This window comes from Kogia breviceps, chromosome 10 (genome assembly GCF_026419965.1).
Source record: "Kogia breviceps isolate mKogBre1 chromosome 10, mKogBre1 haplotype 1, whole genome shotgun sequence".
Lineage (NCBI taxonomy): Eukaryota > Metazoa > Chordata > Mammalia > Artiodactyla > Physeteridae > Kogia > Kogia breviceps.
In genome coordinates this window covers 54,582,829-54,596,533 of record NC_081319.1, presented here as the reverse complement: position 1 = coordinate 54,596,533, position 13,705 = coordinate 54,582,829, and the positions used below count along the sequence as shown (strand labels likewise).

The following is a 13,705-nucleotide window of genomic DNA, read 5'->3' as shown; positions in this document are numbered from 1 at the left end:
CTTGGAAGAACATCTATTAAGATCTTCTGGAAGTCTATTATCCCACGGAGCATAGGTTCAGAAATGCTAGCATAAAGTGCCTCTTCTATAGGGTACCTACCCTCCTCTTAAATAAATGCTTAAATGAAATGGGTTTTGGGGTAGGGGATCCAAATAAGGTTTATGTCACTTCTGCCCACATTCATAGGATGATTTATTCCTCGCAACTTTTCAGTATATGGAAACAGCCTAAAGAGAAAATACATTAAAAAACAACTCTATTCTTATCTTATACAAGCCAGGAAAAAAAAGATATGCATTGAGTTTTTTGATAAAACTCAGGAACCATAAAACACTTCTACCAAAAGGCATCCAGGTAAATGGGTTCAAAAAGCAACAATAGCGTCATAAAATTCACAGTCCTTCCCACTAAGCTTAGCAAAAAGAGAGAAGAGAGAAAAAAATAAATACACATTAGTACGTTTTCACCAATCCTATTGGGTAAAAAACTCATTTTATTAAGATCCTGGCATAGTTTTGAAATGTACATTAATGAAATCTTGCTCTGAAACATTTCCCTCCTTAGTTCCATGAGTCCATTTAACAGTTGTGCATTTCATTTGCCCTTTTGCAGGACATACATTCCTTTCCAGAAATAGACTTTCCAGTCCTGTTCTCAATTCACCAGCCACTTGGAGTCTCCCTGGAGCGCTCTGGACCAAGTGCCTCTCCCAGTCTCATGTCATTTGAAATTTCTTCTGATGCAATGGAACCTCCCAGAACTCCTGGGATTTTTTTCCATATGCTTTCTGTATGCTCTGCATATATGAGAACATATTGCATGGCATGTGTGATTCATCACAGACACCTACATGTTACATTTTACAGCACTGTGATGTTTTTAAAATTACAAATATAAAGAAAAAAATGAAAACGTTGGCCCTTCCATAGTCTTCTAGACTCTCTCCCTCTCCTCTCCTAGAGAAATACACTAGCACAAAATTGCCTTGTGTTACTGCTTATCTTTTCCATACTGGTACCAATAAATCCCTCAGTGTTCATGCAAGTCAGTGAAATGAATTCCATCTGAGAGATTACAGAGATTGTGTGTCAGAGGAATAGATAAATGATACACTGGAGACCTAACAACATAGCAGAATGGGAGTTCCTGACCTGTTTGTTGTTCTTGAAAAGACTTACGCACATGACTCTTCTAGATTTGCTTTAAAAATTACCCCTTAGTGAATATCCATTTAACTTGAGTGTTGTAACAAAGGCCTACAAGGTGCCCTCAGCAACCAGTAGCCCTAGGTATTGTAACACATTTTCAACTTTTCTAACTAGACATCAGAGATCACAATCACCTTGTGCCTGTGATGGTGGTTTTAATAAACCTCAGCCTTCTGGGTTTCAATTATGCTTAATAATCACATGCTGCTTTAGGTTCCCAATGTCACTGGTTTTCCAACAACCAAAGGAGAAAGCAAGTTTTTTGTCACTAATATTTCTTGAGAGAAATGTTATCTCATCCATTGGATGACAAGGGTCAAATGGAAATTAGGGAAAGCCTTAGAGATCTTCTAGGAACTAATTAGTTCCTTCTTGCTGGATTTCTGACAACTCATAAAACAGGAATCATTTTCCTCTTGAAAAGGTCTGCTCTTGCCTTCCCAAGGAAGAGGGAACATCTGATCAGGGTGATGGCTGTCCTTTGGTCCATCAAAATCTGGTCTTAAGGTCAATATACAAAACCTTAAGGTCAATATACAAATTTTAAAACTAAGTTCCATTCAGATTCAGGAACATAGAAATGTTGTTTCTATGGAATCAGTGCAATCCTTACTGCAATATGCCAGGGGAAAAGACTTGCACAGCCTTCTCTGTGTTGAAGAGACCTGACCTAGGTAGGGCCTGTGGGAATGGACATCTTATCTACCTCAGGCTGCTGATGATAGATGTATACCGCAGATAGTAACACAATTGTCATCTGCAGCTTTACTTTGCTAGAGTTGTTATCTACTGGAGAAAATCATACTTCTTGGAAACAAAACAGTGTTGGTCTGACCTAGAAATTAAGCCAAATAGTCTTTTGACAGTGGATGAGAGTCATTTTTATTAGGTAAACTCTAAAACAAGTGGCTGCAGGTCAGTAGGCTTGATGAGAAATGGTATTTTAACTCCCACCAGCCAGTGGTTTGAACCGATTATGCTGGCTCATATAATCAATGGTAGTATAGAGTTAGTTTGTACTGGCTAGTGAGAGCCAATTGTAAAATAATCAGAAATTTACCAGCTGCGACTGTTGGTAGCTTGCAATTTTCCACAGTGGGAATATTTACACCACGGAAATTGGCAGACATTACAAACTGGGGCCTTTTTCCCCTCCTGAGAAACAGTTTACCAGTGCACAACTGCACATAGGCTGCAACTAATAGAACAGACCTCAGAATTCAGAAAATGTTTCTTCTTTCCTAAAAAGCAGAACCACATTCAATTTGAAAAGACATAAAATCATGAAAATAAAGCACTTGTGTTGCTAATGTGAAATAATTCTTAATCCCAGAGAAACGTTCTCCAAGTTTATAATTTCACATTCATTCCAGGTGACATGCCTAAAAGGACTCTTCCTTGGCACCTGTCACTGGGGATGGGGGAAGAGGATGGCTTTTGCCCACTTCAGGAATGGACTGTTGGATATCAAGAATGTGGAAAGTTAAGGCAAGAAAACCATTATGACTAACAGCATGACAGAAAAGGGATTATTTTAAATATAGGTCACAGAGTCTGCAGTGATGCTCGCTGAAATGTTAATTCAATTCAATTCAACCTGACAAACATTTACAAACAATGTGCTGTTGAACTGAACGGAAATGTTTACATTTATCCTCCTGTGATATTTCTCTGCAAAATTAGGAAGTAACCTTGGACTATAAATTAAATTCCACCCTGAGATGAATGTTAACTTTGTAATAAATACGATCATCAAATATTTACATCTAGCCTTGTTTTAAGACACCTGTCACAGAATTACTTAGCAGCTTTGATAAAATAATGCGGAGTCTAGCATACTTAAATAGTATGAGAAAAATACAAACAAGGGAACAGAGCTTTCTGAACTTCTAGTTTAATGGGCAACTATGGATATTTGTGGTAGACAGTTTCATGTTTTCACACTGTGTAGTTATCTCCCCACTTCTGACGAAGGCACTTTATCCCTGCTTCTAACAGAGGTACACTCCTCGCCCAGTGTCAGTATATTCTATATACATAGGAGGAGTCAACAGTCTTCCCAGTGCCAAGGGAGAGCATGTGACTCAGTATCACATTTCCCTGGCAACAGTGATTGATTCAGATATGGACATTTGCCTCATTCAGAAGGAATTAAAACTTTCCTTGGGATTGTTGAGAAAGGAGCACTCTTTCCTTTTGACCTTGAAGTTGAACCTGGGAGGCTATAGATCTGACCCTCCTGGCAGCTACCTTCCTACAGAGGAATAAACTGAACATGGAGGAGAGCAGACCTAATTGATGGACAGAGATTAAGGCCTGGTGATCTTGTTTAAGCCCCTAGAATAAGCCATTCCATAGTCATCACTACACTGGTTTATTAGTAACATGAGCAAATAAATTACCTTTCTTTGTTTATAATGCCTTGAATGAAGGTTTCTGTTGTTACCAACAGACACAGTATTTACAGATTTTTCAAACTACTTTTTAAAATCAAAAATCACCAGAATTGCTGACTTCTAACAGTCTTCTGAAAGTGCCAAAGCCGTCTTTTTCCCTGTCCTTATATCTAAGCCCTTCGCCATGTAACCTTGCAGTTCTTTCTGCCTCTTGACATTGAGTTTGGCCATCTGACATTGAATTAGGCCATCTGATCTCCTTTGGTCACTGGAATGCTAACAGACATGATGCAATCAGGAGCTTAAAGTATGCTTGCCTTCTTGGGCTTCTGTTACCACCATCACAAAACCAGGCTCTGGCTGGCCCGTTGGTCCAAGGAAGATGCAAGACATGCAGGCAGGAGACTCAGACCCTCCTCCTACCCCCACAGCCGCCACAGGATGAGATGAAGCCACTCCAGCCAACTTGCAGACCTCTTAGAATAAACGATTGCTGCTTTAAGATACTGGGTTTTTAGACAGTCCTCAGTGATGCTCAGAGCATCACTGTTACACAGAGAGGCGCATAGAGCACCTATACCGCTTCCCTATAGAGAGAGGAAATTGTTTAAATCTCTAAGGAGACACTGCAGGTTTTTGCAATTGAAATATGAACAGGTAGTAAAGAAGGAGAGATTATCCAAACCAGAGATCACAAACTCTGATGCTTCTAGTGGCCAAGCAAGTAAGAAAATAATAACTAATAAAACTCATATAGCATGTGGCATATGCCAGGCACCGTCCTGGGTGTTTTACAAATATCAATTCATTTAGTTCTACTAACAGTTGTTTGAGTTTGAAGCTGTTGTTGCTTCCATCTTACTGGTATACCATGGAGGTAAAGAAAGTTTTAGCAACTTGTCCAAGTCACAAAGCTTGTCAATGGTGGAGCTCACTTTTGAGTCCCAGCTATTAGCATTCTGTGCCACAGTAAAATAGGCTCAACAAAAACCAGCGGGCGTGGAGGGCACTGTGGGTCTCCAGAGTCAGGTATCACCGTGTTCAGTGCCTTGTCATCAGGTGGGACTGAGAGCTCTCTGATCTTTTGAGAGAAACCACAAATCTAGATTTTTGACGGTCTCCCTATTTAAAAATATTTGGAATGTTTAAATGTTTGATTTTTAAAAAACACAATCCAGGTTAACCCAATGGAGATCAGGCCCAACAAATCACATTTAAAACTGCATTTGGCCATGGCCTGCCATCCACACACACTGGTCCAAGCTTACTAGCAGAGTCCTGCTCTGGTGGCAAGCACCCAGCACCTGTATCTCAAGAGCTTTTGTAGTGTTGTTGAAAGTGGTTTCAAAAGCTTTGCCTTTATGTTACAAGAAGGCAGCAACGACAGTGCTTCCACATCACCTTTACCTGTATGTCTTTCCACCAGCCCCACATTCTCACAGACCGTCTTTTCGTGTCCTTGAAGTCACCAGGATCTCTCCCACATCCAGAGATTTGGGCCTGGTGCTCCCTCCTCCTGAATCAATCTTCTCTCCTTTCTTCATTGGGTCTTAGTTGAATGCCACTTCCTCTAGGAAACCTCTGCCAATATCCCTCAAGAACATACCAGGGAACCCTCCCGAGTGCTTCTGGAGCACCGTGTACCTCCCTTTACCAAAAACTAGGTGCACCTGTATTTTATCTGCTTTGTCACTTGGAGGTATCTCTCACTAGGTTGGGATGCTGGAGGGCAGAGGGTAGAACTGCTTTGTTGGCAATTCCTAACACATACTAGGTACTGAGAAAATGGTTATTAGATGAAAGAAGGAATACATATATGGAAGAACATCTTTCTATTAGACACCCATGGACACACACACATACACATACACACACACACAGAGCAAATACCTAGATAAAGCGAGAGCACGATTAACTTTTTCCTCAAGGCCTAATGTGCCCAGGGCCTTCCAGGTCATCCAGAACTTGAATGCATCTGGTCTTCTGCTACATTGGATAGACTTGTCTCCCGTGTCATAGCTGACATCATAGAATTTATCCTGTTGGAAGAGGTAAGATGCCTTGGCAGAGTAGCATTTCTTAAGAAGGTCCTTTCGGGAAAAAAAAAAAAAAAAAAAGGAAGAAAGACAAACTGTAAGACTGTCCATTTCAGAATGCAGTTGATTTCAAAAGCACATGCCCACCAACAAAACCTGTATAGTATTCTATCACTTTGTGCCCAAAGTATTTGGTCTCACTCTGTGACTGCCCTACATCAGGAACATTAGGTGTGTATTAACTTTGAGACACAGATGACCCGTTGTGTTTTCAAAAAAACCAAAAACCCCTCAGAGCTGAGAATGCTAAGTCCATCTTCACAGTTGTATTGATAAGTATTAAGAAGCTGTGAAATGATCATATCATTATCTATATAACATATGACATCAAGATGGGCCAATTTCTCAAGATGAAAAAAAAATTGTCTATAACTCACTCAAGGCTCTGTATTAGAAAAAAAATACCCAACATACTGTACATACTTTATGCAATTTCATCGGCAAAAAACTAGGCTTTTAAATCCAAATCCATTTTTCAATTCATAGCCATATTGAAAAGGCCAGAATTGACAGTAACCCAGAGATTTAAAAAAAAAAAAAAAAACCTGAGGAAAGAGCTTATGGAAGAGTCAAACAAGAGCTAACACGTTTTAACCACCACTAAACAGCACCTATAATTCCATAGAATTGGGGGGGGGGGGGTTGTTCTCACACTGGTTTTATTTGCAACCAAATTCAATTTGCATTTACTGACTGGTTACTTTTCTCTATGATTTACCCTGGGTGACAATTTACCCTGTTTATTACCATTCTAGAGTCTTTACTTTGACCTCAAATTATTAGAGTTTAAGCCCTATTTCCTTCAATGTCATGTGGGATCTAAGAAATCCCAGGTATCCTAGCCCATCCTTCACAGCCCCACAATCCCCTGAGCATCTTCACTCCTAGAGAATACCCATTAGAACCTTCTGCTTCCCTAGCATAACCAAACTGCTCAACGCCCCTTAATCACTAGATCATGCCCCATTTGTATCTCTGTTCACACAATTTGCTTCTCTTTGTCTCTGTTTTAATGTATTTGACACACTTGAAAGAATAAATGCAGCATACTTATAAGTTGTGAAGTTTACTAACGCTGAACACAGTTGCCTCTCTTTCTCTAGGTTTGCCTTTCCTTTGGGTCCCATCTCAAGTTCTGCTTCCCCTCCAGCTTCTTTATCTGCCCATCCCGTTGGACTCCCTTCTTCTTTTCACATTTGACTGCATCTGTTGCCTTTGCTCCTATGCTGCCCCTACTAAGTGAGCAGCCCCACATATTTTCTCCTCATGAGGCCAAGCAGCTTCTTGAGGGCAGGAATCATTTCCTGTCCATGTCCACATCCACAGAACTTAACACCATTGGGCACAAAGACCCTCACTAAGCAGTTAGGGTGAGGACACCACCCCCCCATATTCTGTACTTCTCTCACCTCCCCCTGACGTTTAATATGAACAAAATAAACACAGATACAAAAACTTCTCATTTGGTGCATCTTCCAAACTTTAACAATGCAGGACCATCAGTGCTGTACAGGAAGCTATGGAGAAACTCCCCATGAGTCATGGAAGTCCTAGAAAATGATCCCTCCTGAAGAATGTATTACATGCCTCATTTGAGTGATCAACATGTACTTAAAGAATAAGGAGAAAATCTCAAGGTATCACATTCCAAACAAAAGCACACATTTGTTGTCTTAATAACAATACTGTCTTGCGTGGACACTAATCTGGGTATTATATGCTGCAATACCAGAAAGTATGATTCTACAGTATGTAAAAAATGATACACCAACTATAGTCAAGAACTCCAAAATCTGGCTCATCCAGTATCCAAAAGTAAACTGATTTTAAAATAATAAAGGAATACAAGTAAGCCTTCAGCCTGGCTCTGATGGGTAATATTGGTAGACACAGGGGAAGAGGAGATTGCCCCGACCTGATCATTAAGGTAGAAAAAGCCCTTATTCTTTAATCTTTACTATAATTCTACCATCAATCTCCCATCTCTGATCACAGCTGCCACCACTGCATCTCCCTATCCTCAAAGGTCAGGAAATTTGGTTACTGTTTCCATAGCAACTACAGACTGACCATATATTATAACATTAAAATACCACTGCAGTTTAAGGACAAAGCATGCGCGTGCGCGCACACACACACACACCACACACTTGTACTTGCATCATGATTATACATTTACTTTCATCAACCATGAAAGATTCAAAAATTCCCAAAGCAGATGAACTTTGGACACGTCTTGGGCAAGTTTCAGTGCCTTCTGCTATAGTGACTGAAAGGTAGAGGAAGCCCATCCATTAGAGGAAGACAAATGGCATCATCACAGACAAATGGAGAAGCGAAGAGCCCAGAAAGCATATCGCAGAATGAGTGATTACCCTGTAGTCATGACACTGTTGATCTCGCTGCACTGAAAAATCCTCCTGTCTTGGGAAGGTTTCATAAAGAACAACTAAAAATATTTTGATATCTACTTTATCAAAATAAATGAAAACTTTCCTCCCAAAGTCCCTGCTTTGCATTTTAGTTTCTATCTTTGTATTAAAATGGATGAGCTGTCTTTAGTTTTAAGATAGACATCAACTAAGAGAAGGTGTTCAGATCTCCAGAGAAAACAATTTAGAATAAGTATGGTAAAAGTTAACATTTTTGAAAACATTTAATTAGTCACTGCTGTGCTATCAAAGAGAAGGACCATGTTCATCTCGCTCATCTTTATATTCTTAATCCTAGCAGGACAGTAAATACTAGTTATCCGAATTCTAGAAACAAGTATTCAATGAGAATGCCAATTGCTCCATATTGTGATAGCGTCTCAAACACTTCTCAGGAATTAGGAGACACTGGGTTAGGATACACAAAGTGACAAGTGAAAGAAATGCAATCAAAGTAACTTAAGCAAAAAGGAGAATTTTTATAGGTGCATATATTTAACAATCCAGTCATATATAACCTTCAGGCACAGTTGGATCCAGGATTAAATCTACAATCTGTCTTTTCCCTCTTGTTCTGTTTTCTTCTGTATTGGCCTCATTCCTAAAGCAGAAGGCTGGGAGGAAGCCTTGGAACAGTGTCTTCCAGTAGGACCTGTGAGCCCAGGGGGAGGCTCTGTTTAGAGAGTGATGAGAAATGTAAAAGAGGTAGCCTCGGCTGGTGACGCTACCCAAGCCGAGAGACCACTGGCCTCCCAGCCTCAATCTCTTCTGAAGCCAGTGGGCAACGGAGCCCAGGAAATGTGACTCCCCGCAGTCAGGTCTCTTGCAGAGCAAAGCTGAGGAAAACTGGAGAGTGAATTATACAGTAAAGAGAAATGACAAATGACAAGCACACTACATGAGTGCAGAAGCCACAACACTCCTTTTCACCAAGCATGTAACAATCATGACCAGAGCTAACATTTATGGAGTCCTTACTGTGTGTCAGGCACTGTGCGTGGATGAACTCATAACAACCCAATGAGGTAGTTCTATTATTTTTCAATGCCATTGCACATGTGTGGAAACTGCAACCCTGTGAGGTTCAGTTAATGATGTAAGATCATGTAGCTACTGAGTGGCAGAGCTGGGTTTCAAATCCAGGCTGCTAGGATTCAGGGTGTGAACTCTTTACCCATTATACCTACTCTCTCTGCACTGGAGCTTAAATATTTGTGGAGGAGAGGGACCTGTAAAAGCTCATGAAGAGTTCTTGAACATGGCACCAGAGAATATACCACAACAGAGGTCAAAGCAACTCACATCCTGTTTCAGATTCTTACTTTGTTCCTGTAAATACGACTTCTAGTCTTACTAGTGTAGTATCTTCTCTGTAAAGCATTTTGAGATTTTTTCTAAATACTTGTGACTGGTGATACTTAATTTATCACCAAAAACACATCCAAGGAGTCAGTGACTACTCTCAGTTCTCACTTCTTGCAATCATGTTTTTCAGCTTAACAAAATCTCCTGAAAACTCTTCCCGTATGGCTTTTCACATAATCTGTCCCATATCACCATTATTTACATGCAAGAAATTGCCTAAATGCCTTAGGAAATGGGTATATTAATCATCTTTGTACTAATTAAGTCATTCCAAAATTAGGTATTGAGGACTTTTATAACAAGCACTATGATGCCAGGAGCTTAGATATATAACCCCATGGAGGTACAACACATCTAGGCTCATACTCGTTGATCGAATGTGCAAAACTAAATTTAGACTGTGAATAGCAGGAAGGCTTGGTTGCAATCTAGAATACAAAAGTGAATTTTAAAAATGATTATAGCTTCTGATGTTGTCTTTATATATTTATTGAGGAAACATTTTAAGAGCCTGAATATATGCCCAAAGCTGTGCTAGGCACTGGGGCTGTAGTGGTAAATGAGAACATCACTATTCTTAAGAACTTTAATGTGGAAATGGGAATGGAAAAACAGTCAGTTACAGTACAGAGCAAGATCAGGGGAAAGAGCAAGGTCTAAGGAGCAAGAAGGAAGGTCATTTTTCACTAACTTAGAGGCATTACAGGCATTAGCACATACCACTCCCATATTTTCTTCTGAAATGTAAATCTTCCTTAAATTCACCCAAACTACGGGTTAGAATGAGCGGATTCGGAAATGAGGAGGCTGAACTAAAAGACATTTTTAAGGAATGCAACTTAATACTTTTAAGCAGTGATGGTACCTACAGGAGAGGGTAAAGTCAGGCTCAGTGTCTCAAAGAATGTGTAAGGGCTTCTATAAATAGGCAAGAAACATTTGATAGCGCAGAGGACACTTGGCAATACCTCTGCGTGCCCTACACACATTTAAAAATAGTTCTATCAAGCTTCTCTCTTAGGACAGATGGAGATTTTCTGATCTTCCCCAGGCAACTATCAACATACCTTCTCTGTTAAAGATTATTTAAAACAGTGTTTTTCAGTCTTTGACTACAACCCACAGTAAGAAATTATTTTTCAATAGTGACAGCATCCATTCTAAAATACATGAAACTGAAACAAAAGTTTCTTGATAGAGTATCCATCATTTCTACATGAAATGCATACTGATGTTTTCTATTCCATTTTATTCTCACTGTTCATTAAAAGGGAAAATAAAACCCTGATGTGACTTACAGTTGACTATATAGCTCAAGACCAATTAGTAATGGTGGTTCTTAACCCAAGTTAATATTAGAATTATCTGAAGAGTTTTTTGAAAAATAGCAATGCAGGGTCCTTACTCCAGATCAAAAAATCAGAATCTTTGATGTGGGGTAAGGGCAATGCTATTTATTTAAAAAGCTTCCCAGGTGACCCCATTGTGCAGCCATGACTGCAAAGCACTGCTCTGATGGGTCTTGACCTTATGTTGAAAAATCCTGATCTAGACGTTTTGGTCGGCATTACATTCACATTGAATCTAGAAAACTCTCAAGTGTTGAGTCTTCACCAGAGCATAGAAACCAGGGTGATTATCTGCCTTCTTTTTGTGCTGTGAGTGCCAGTCATCAAAGTTTTATTTGTGTGTGAATACAAGTGAAGAATGACTTTAGTCCATGCAACTAAATAAAGAGCATACAGCTTCGATATGAATAATGCTGGAGTCTTCATCAGAGGGGCGAAAATGCTCTGAGCTATGAAACATACATGCAAGGATTTGGTGTGGATGTGATGTGAAAAAAACCCCACAGCCTTAATCTATGACACTTTTCAATTTGCTAGGTGTTTGTGATGGGGGACAAAGATTCACTTGTTTTTGGAAGCTTAATCATATCAACATGTATACGAGTAAACCTTGCTCACTCAGCTGAGATCTTGCATTACTCCCATCTCTGAGTTTCTACAATTCTACCTGATACATATCTATTGTCACCCTTCTTGTTGCAAAAGGGAGTTAAGGCAGCTTACAAAAAATATGATATGGTAGGATTAGAAGAGAAAAGGAGGAAGGGGAGGCAAGACAGCAGGGAAGGTAGGAGGAGGAAGGAGGGGGAGGAAAGGGAGGAGGAGGAGGAGGGGAGGACACGGGGTCCATTCCGACAGAAAAGGTGATGTGGAAACACGATGAAATGTGGAGTGACATCTGTGCACAAAAGGCACGCCAGAAGGAGAATGAAAGGGGACAGATATTTGCCAAGGTCTCAGCACACCCGGTCCCACAGGCACAGCAAAAGCGTCCAGGCGTCACTTCCTGCTTCTGAGCGCTCAGTCTTGACTGTGAACTGTCAACTACATCATGCTGTCCCATCGCCTCACTCATCATTCCTCTGTAATGTGAGGATAATGACATTGTGTTGCATCCCACCTCTCGGGGATGGATATTCATGGCACAATGTTTAAGTGAATGTCTGGAAGCAAACATTTATTAACTCAAGACATATTTCTTCAGTCTAGATGGCTTAGTTGCCTCTCTCCAAAACAGGTGGACAGACATAGATGGAAATGAGGTCTTTCAAATTGGACAAAACGGACACCGAGCAAGTGTGCTGCTTTGGACGGGGGCTATGAGAGCGATTCTACAGCGGGAGCACAATATTTAACAAAATCAATCTATGTCTCCAGCTTATTGCAATGCTGTTCACAGGGGCACGTTCAGCAAGCAGCAAGGCTGCAGGCCTACATTTCTGGGAGTTTTAGCATCCTTGAGAGGTCTGGCCTCTGAGGCCTGGAGCACAGGTAAGAGATCGATTTTGCACAGGGAAATGCTACCCAGGAGGGCCATTTCTGAAACACTGTTCCCTAATTTTTGTAAAAATCCCATGAAAGGGTTGTTGGAACTTGTTGATATTACCATAACCATGGGCAATCCCACAGAAAACTGGCTTAAATAATAGTTTGAAACGAACTAGGAAGCACTTGGTAAAAACCTCTGAATAGAACCTAGGATGTAGTGAACAAAAGCATTCTTCTCCCAAAGACTCATGATAAAATACAGAAATGTGCTAAAATGACAAAGAATCTTCCCACTGTACACATGGACATTTGTCCACACAGAACAATCTGTGCATTCACATGTGCCCTCAATCTGGAGAGAACAAGGAAACAAGAAATGGCATGCACAGGGTGCCCAGCACACGGCTGGCAGCATACTGTGCACTTTTGGACATTCTCTCACTCAAGGTCATAGCACTTCTTCAAAATGGGAAGTGTCTCCATTTTACAGGTAAAATAATGGAATTTCAGAGAAATTATGTGACTTGTCAAAGTCACACAGGGCAGAAGCAGAGGCAAAATTTGAACACAAGTCTTGCTGGGCATCAAGGGCCCTAGGTGGAGGGAGGTATGCACTGAGAAATCGTATTTAATCCCAGAACTTCCTAGTCAAACTGTGGTCCCAGAGCGTGGGGAAGACAAAGTCCTCTCCTCTGGAGGTTCTAAATCAGGGATGGGCTAACGAGGTCTGTAAACAGCCAGAGAGTAAATATTTTCAGCTTTATAAGCCATGGGATCACTGTCATGGCTACTCAACTCTGGGAGTAGAGCAAGAAAGTAGCCATATGGGATCCTTAAATCACCAGATCACACATTCTCCATTTCAGACTGTTTAGAACAGGTCAGAAATCAGGCAGTAACTGGGGTGAAGGCTTCACCCTGACTCTTACTCCATATCCTCAAGGCCTCGAACAGACCTCTGCTCAGAACCTCTAGGAAGGCCCTGTGCGCTGACAGGTCCAGTGCCCAGAGGCACAGGAACTGCAAATGAACCACAGCTACCTTTCTTCTCCCAGCCTCCCCAAATCCATGAAATTGGTACAGTGATGAGGGACAGCATATCTTCTCTATGATTTCATGTAGCCTGGCACCGATGAATGACATTTTTTTCCTAAATAATTATAATAAATACCCTGAATGTAAGTGATGCCCTGTCTCAAGGATGCCTAAAGCAATGGCGGCTTTGGGGGACATTCCCATGTAGGGAAAGTTAACCCCCGCGGGTTCCCATCACTTCATTGTTAAACTCTACAGCCAATATCAGACTCTACAGTACACTGAAGATTGCTGGCTCCATGAAGTTAACCTCACCACCCATAAAGAGGAAGTCA

General features: G+C 40.7%; 1 protein-coding gene across 2 annotated transcripts in view; it reads right to left on the bottom strand.

Annotated features, from left to right (window-relative positions):
* The window catches only part of GADL1 (glutamate decarboxylase like 1), a 262,602-nt gene that overhangs the window by 91,197 nt on the left and 157,700 nt on the right, over nucleotides 1–13,705 (bottom strand). For both annotated transcript variants that reach the window (XM_067043127.1, XM_059077372.2), the window contains exon 12: nucleotides 5,496–5,695. In XM_067043127.1, the coding sequence (XP_066899228.1) occupies nucleotides 5,496–5,695 (200 nt within the window). The remainder of the gene's footprint in view (nucleotides 1–5,495; nucleotides 5,696–13,705) is intronic.